The 5921-nt window shown below is 39.9% G+C and overlaps 2 protein-coding genes across 6 annotated transcripts in view; both read left to right on the top strand.

Moving 5' to 3' along the window:
• The first annotated feature begins 2246 nt into the window (after positions 1 to 2246).
• LOC127950460 (EF-hand calcium-binding domain-containing protein 14) overlaps positions 2247 to 5921 on the top strand; it is a 15236-nt gene continuing 11561 nt past the window's right edge. For 2 of the 4 annotated variants that reach the window (XM_052547540.1, XM_052547539.1), the window contains exon 1: positions 2247 to 2765. In XM_052547540.1, the coding sequence (XP_052403500.1) occupies positions 2578 to 2765 (188 nt within the window). In that variant the 5' untranslated portion in view covers positions 2247 to 2577. The remainder of the gene's footprint in view (positions 2766 to 5921) is intronic. The other 2 variants (XM_052547542.1, XM_052547541.1) reach the window with 2 other exon arrangements.
• The window catches only part of LOC127950454 (uncharacterized), a 4844-nt gene continuing 1682 nt past the window's right edge, over positions 2760 to 5921 (top strand). Inside the window, exons 1-2 of one of the 2 annotated variants that reach the window (XM_052547522.1) lie at positions 2760 to 4685; positions 4762 to 5880. In XM_052547522.1, the coding sequence (XP_052403482.1) occupies positions 4813 to 5838 (1026 nt within the window). In that variant the 5' untranslated portion in view covers positions 2760 to 4685; positions 4762 to 4812 and the 3' untranslated portion in view covers positions 5839 to 5880. The other variant, XM_052547521.1, reaches the window with a different exon arrangement.

Below are 5921 nucleotides of genomic sequence, written 5' to 3'. Positions count from 1 at the left end.
GCATGTGTCTTATCCACTAAAAGAGTAACCAACCATTTATCAGTATATGCTACAGAGCTAGTGGCAATATTATTGTCCTTACAGTGGATGGAAGAGAAGGAAGTAAATAACACTGTCATCTGATAGTTTCTCAGCACTTGAAAGAGTAAATAAGAGCAAATAGATCTACATATTCCATTAAGTAAAGCAGAAGCTAAAGTGTACATTAGAACATATACACAATCAGTACGGCAGATATACTGGGACGATCATGAAACAGGTAGACATTTGTTTAATAAAATATATATATATATATATATATATATATATATATATATATATATATATATATATATATATATATATCTGGTTGATGTTGGGAGAAAGGAGAGTAGGAATCAAAGAGTAGGAAATATCATTACACGTCTTAGAATTAGACATACTAGACTTAATAGTACGTTATTTAGAATTGTTAAGCACCCAACTGGGAAATGTATTCACTGTAATCAACAAGAAACAGTTAAACATTTATTTCTTCAATGAGGAAAATATGACAATGAAAGATACCGCCAGTCAATGAAGAAAGTGAAACAGGACTTTTTCTTTGTCAGGTTTATTGGAGAAATCATCAGCTAACAAGATATATATGATGACATCATTACCCTAATAAGAGAATGTGAATTAAGTAAGAGAATATAGAATAAGGGGAAAAGAAAAAGGAAGAGAAAGATATGTATGTGTAACAGGGGCGTAGCAACCGGGGGGGGACGGGGGGGACACGTCCCCCGCACTTTTAGAAACAGGTGATTCTGACCCCTGCTAATTTTTTTTTTTTTTTTTAGGATCCAGCGTGAATATTTCCTGTAGTGTTCTCTGATTTGTTACTTAGATTTGAGTGAAGTAACATTCAGCCAATCACAGAGCGAATCATCTCCTGGGCGCGTCTGCTATGAGCTTCAAATCTCTTGTTGCTCTTCTGAATTTTCGTTCGTTCGTTTGTTCACTTTGCTATTAGGCCGTCTGGGATAAAATGCACCCCAGAAAAAAGTAAAGGACGATTACATCCTTTTTTCAAACACACACTGTAAGTATGTTACAGTATGTCGCGATGACACGAATCGAGCGATAAAGTTTTCATGTTATGATTTAACCTATTGAACCCGTATGGACCTCGTCACGTCGCGCCGGATTCAGTGTGTTAAATGCTCTCCTAATTGTCACTTTGGATAAAAGCGTCTGCTAAATAAGACGTAACAATATTATTGGTTTCTGCTGTCTTTTGTTTGTCTACGTGCTGCTCCCGGAGTAAAATTATAATTTCACAATAAATCATATTTGTTTTGCAACGAATATCTTAAAATACTTTATCAAATTTTATTATTTTAATTCATAACTGTTACTTTATGTCCTAACTAGTCTGCAGGAAAGGCAGGCTGTGACGTCACTGGCAGAGAGAGGGGGCAGTTGCTCAACCTCTCCAGAATGTGTACAGGTGAGATTTGTATCTGGGTTACTCCGCCGCGGTACCCCCGAAGCAATCTAAAATAGTCCGAATATAAACACTTATTATAGGTGCACCCTAGTGATTCAGGACAAGCCAAAAACACGGTTTGGAAAATAGATTCATGGTGTACTCGCTTATTATACACATTTTTCTACATTTTGAACACAAACAAAGTTACGGACCGCAGCTCTGATTGGTTGTTTTGGTTTTTTACCGGGAGTGATGTATTTCTGCAAATGGCAATAGGACCACTGGGAGGAGCCAGAGGAGCTTGATTTTTTAACAGATTATCTGTCTCATATTTTTCATAAAATGTATGTTGTATAAAATTACTGTAGATGTAATCTGTATACTCATTTAACACCTGTTTTTGTCCAACTGTTAAAAAAAAAAGTTATTGTTCAAATGTAGTGCAACTGAAATATTGTAAATATCATAAAATATCTTTATTTCTTAAAAAAAAAAAAAAAAATTATAGTTGGTCTCCCATTGGTCTCAAAGTCCTGCAGTATTTTTAAATTTCGAGTATGATTTAACAAAAATAGGTTCCTGTAAGCTATCATGTCATGTTCCCAAATTTGAAAAAGTAAAATGCCAATTGGTATTCTATTTAGAATTTATTATGAACATCAGCTTTGGGTCAAATCACCATACAGCTGTCCCCCCCACTTTTAAAATGGCTGCTACGCCCCTGTGTGTATATATGAGGAAGGTATTTTTTGGACCCTTACCCTCTCTCCCCCATCCTAGATAAAGCGTAGTTCTTGATCCACACTCCAGTCCAGACGGTGGCGGTAATGCACGTTTAAACGTGTTTGCCAACCGCCAATAAAACACCAAAGAAGAAGACGATATGTTTGCTTTTATTTGTGTTATGACTTCAGGAGACGCGACAGGAAGAGTTCAGTGAAACTAGCGAACAGGCTTTATATGATGGACTGGAGCTGATCGAAGGGTTCACACCGATCTGGAGCTAAAGCCAAAGCTAATGCTGGTTTTAACACGGCTCGCGTCTCCTGAAGAGAGTTAACCAGCGACGCGTTCGAGAACAGCAGGAGTCCGCCTCAGATGAGCGCCACCGGATCCGCTCGGAGATGAGTCCGCAGAAGAAGATGAAGAAGCGGAAGGAGCTAAACGCGCTCATCGGCCTCAGCGACAGCCGCAGGAAGAGCAAGCAGAGCAGCGGACACCGGCTGCTGCGGACCGGGACCGGAAGCGGAACCGGAACAGACACCGAGAGCGAGTCCGAGTCCGGTGCAGACGAGCGGGGCTTCGGCGGGGCGTGAGTGTGCACGGATACATACTACTGTCTCCAATCATCCCTAATGATGATCACATCAGTGCTAGCAGAAGGAAAAGAGCTTGTGTCATTGTTGACAAACAAGATCAAGAATGATTGGTCGTGTTGTCAGTGTGACTCTGTTCGTGTTCTCTGATGATCAGATTCAGTTACTGTAGCTCTTCTTCTGTGTGTCACATCAAGTTACACACTACTGTACTTTTTTAGTGGTCTGACAAAACAACAACAACACCTTACAACGTCGTTGTGATAGAAAAGGAAATATGGGCACAAAGGTGAAAATACAAAATTAGAAGGAAACCGGAAACCACACTGTATGAGCTGGTTTATCATTAGCTGATCATCAGTAGTGAATGTCAAGATTCTGCTGCACAATTATTGGAAAATTTCTATAAAGACTCATAGAAATGTGTAGAAAAAATGCTTGACAGTTTATGAAAACTATAACGACCATTTTTCATTGAATTGCTTATACGATGAAGTAAAGACTAGATGTTTTGAGGGCTAAGACTGAAGCACAGAAAACTATAGAATACATTTTGATCAACATGACTTTAGCAACTTATAATGTAGGAAACTAATTAATGTACATAATCCACCACAAGAACGTAATAAAGCAATCAACTCTCGCTTAACGGATGATAAACCTTTGTGATTTGACTTGGTTTACTCTTGATCATCAGTGAATATGAGCAGTATGTGAAAGCTGGATCTCAGCAGAAGATATTTCATGAACAATATCATAAACCACACAGTTACACTTTAGATGAGGGAACACAAGTCACTATGAACCATTTGCTTATCAGTATGTTTGCTAGTATTTAAGCACATATTAATGTCTTATTCTGTATGATTACCATTTCTTTCTTTTTTTCTTTAAGCAACAAACAAGAAAAAAGGAAAATGTGCATAAATAAGATGTTTATTTGGTATTTAATAGGCCAACCTGGCTTTTGGCTAGATTCATTACAAACATTTTATTTGATTATTTATAGATTTACATCTATATTTTTTTACTTGAGCCAATGAAAATACATAACTATTGTTAATAAATTAATAACTAAGTAAAAAAATATAGATGTTAATTATTACCCTATTTTTTTTTCTTCCAGAAACATCGGCGCCGATCGCGTATTTTAAACAAAAACAGTCCGGTTCCGATTTATGGCCGGTCAACCGGTGCATCCCTAAACCTCTGAGACCTCTGGGTTCATTGTGAATAGTGTTTCTTCATCTAAAGATTTACTAAACACAAAGATACAAACTATCAGAAGTATGGAAAGTATTTTAAATCAATATCAATAAATGTGAAAGTTTTAAGATTCAGTCTTGTCTCCAGATTGCAGTGAAAATTGTTTTTTGAAATTGTTAATCAGACTGGTTTTCATTTTTATGATTGAATTGATTAATTTAAAATGGTCAGAAAACAGCTTCCACACAGAAGAGCTGAGATGAAGCTCCTCAGCAGGATCAGTTCAGTTATTATTGTGTCTTAACAAATAGACTCATCAGGGAAGGACTAATTAAAATGAAAAGACATTTCACAGGTTGGTAACTTGAGCGCTCAGGTGTAAATGCACTGCAGTGTGCTTCATTTAGAGTTAATCATTGCTCATAGTCACATGGCATGTTTTATTACATTTGCAGCTATAAATACTATAAAAGTGTGAGGGATGAGCCGTCTGTGATGAAGATCACAGTTTCTTCTGCTGGATTTGTTGCTTTCAAGTTTAAGAAGAGAAAGAAAGTTGTTGGGGGAAAATTGGCAAAACATACACCGATAACTGGACACAAAATATTGATTTGAGTTCAAATACCTTATGAACTCACCTGTAATAAACTCAAAACATCTGGTAGAAAACCAGGTCCTTGCAGTGTGTTTACAGTCGTGACGGTCATGTGGTGTTCAGATGGTGTTTGTCTGTTTTCTGGAGCGTCAGACGGTCAGATGGTGTTTGTCTGTGTTCTGGAGCATCAGACGGTCAGATGGTGTTTGTCTGTGTTCTGCAGACGAGCGTCAGACGGTCAGATGGTGTTTGTCTGTGTTCTGGAGCATCAGACGGTCAGATGGTGTTTGTCTGTGTTCTGCAGACGAGCGTCAGACGGTCAGATGGTGTTTGTCTGTGTTCTGGAGCATCAGACGGTCAGATGGTGTTTGTCTGTGTTCTGCAGACGAGCATCAGACGGTCAGATGGTGTTTGTCTGTTTTCTGGAGCTTCAGACGGTCAGATGGTGTTTGTCTGTTTTCTGCAGACGAGCGTCAGACGGTCAGATGGTGTTTGTCTGTGTTCTGCAGACGAGCATCAGACGGTCAGATGGTGTTTGTCTGTGTTCTGCAGACGAGCGTCAGACGGTCAGATGGTGTTTGTCTGTGTTCTGCAGACGAGCGTCAGACGGTCAGATGGTGTTTGTCTGTGTTCTGCAGACGAGCATCAGACGGTCAGATGGTGTTTGTCTGTGTTCTGCAGACGAGCGTCAGACGGTCAGATGGTGTTTGTCTGTGTTCTGCAGACGAGCGTCAGACGGTCAGATGGTGTTTGTCTGTGTTCTGCAGACGAGCATCAGACGGTCAGATGGTGTTTGTCTGTGTTCTGGAGCATCAGACGGTCAGATGGTGTTTGTTTTCTGCAGACGAGCATCAGACGGTCAGATGGTGTTTGTCTGTGTTCTGCAGACGAGCATCAGATGTCAGATGGTGTTTGTCTGTTTTCTGCAGACGAGCATCAGACGGTCAGATGGTGTTTGTCTGTTTTCTGCAGAAGAGCATCAGACGGTCAGATGGTGTTTGTCTGTTTTCTGGAGCATCAGACGGTCAGATGGTGTTTGTCTGTGTTCTGCAGACGAGCGTCAGACGGTCAGATGGTGTTTGTCTGTTTTCTGCAGACGAGCATCAGACGGTCAGATGGTGTTTGTCTGTGTTCTGCAGACGAGCATCAGACGGTCAGATGGTGTTTGTCTGTTTTCTGCAGACGAGCATCAGACGTCAGATGGTGTTTGTTTTCTGCAGACGAGCATCAGACGGTCAGATGGTGTTTGTCTGTTTTCTGGAGCGTGAGACGGTCAGATGGTGTTTGTCTGTTTTCTGCAGACGAGCGTCAGACGGTCAGATGGTGTTTGTCTTTGTTGTTGGGGGAAAAT

This window comes from Carassius gibelio, chromosome B2 (assembly GCF_023724105.1).
Source record: "Carassius gibelio isolate Cgi1373 ecotype wild population from Czech Republic chromosome B2, carGib1.2-hapl.c, whole genome shotgun sequence".
Taxonomy (NCBI): domain Eukaryota; kingdom Metazoa; phylum Chordata; class Actinopteri; order Cypriniformes; family Cyprinidae; genus Carassius; species Carassius gibelio.
The sequence above is the reverse complement of the archived record's forward strand: the minus strand, read 5'-3'. Positions and strand labels throughout refer to the sequence as shown.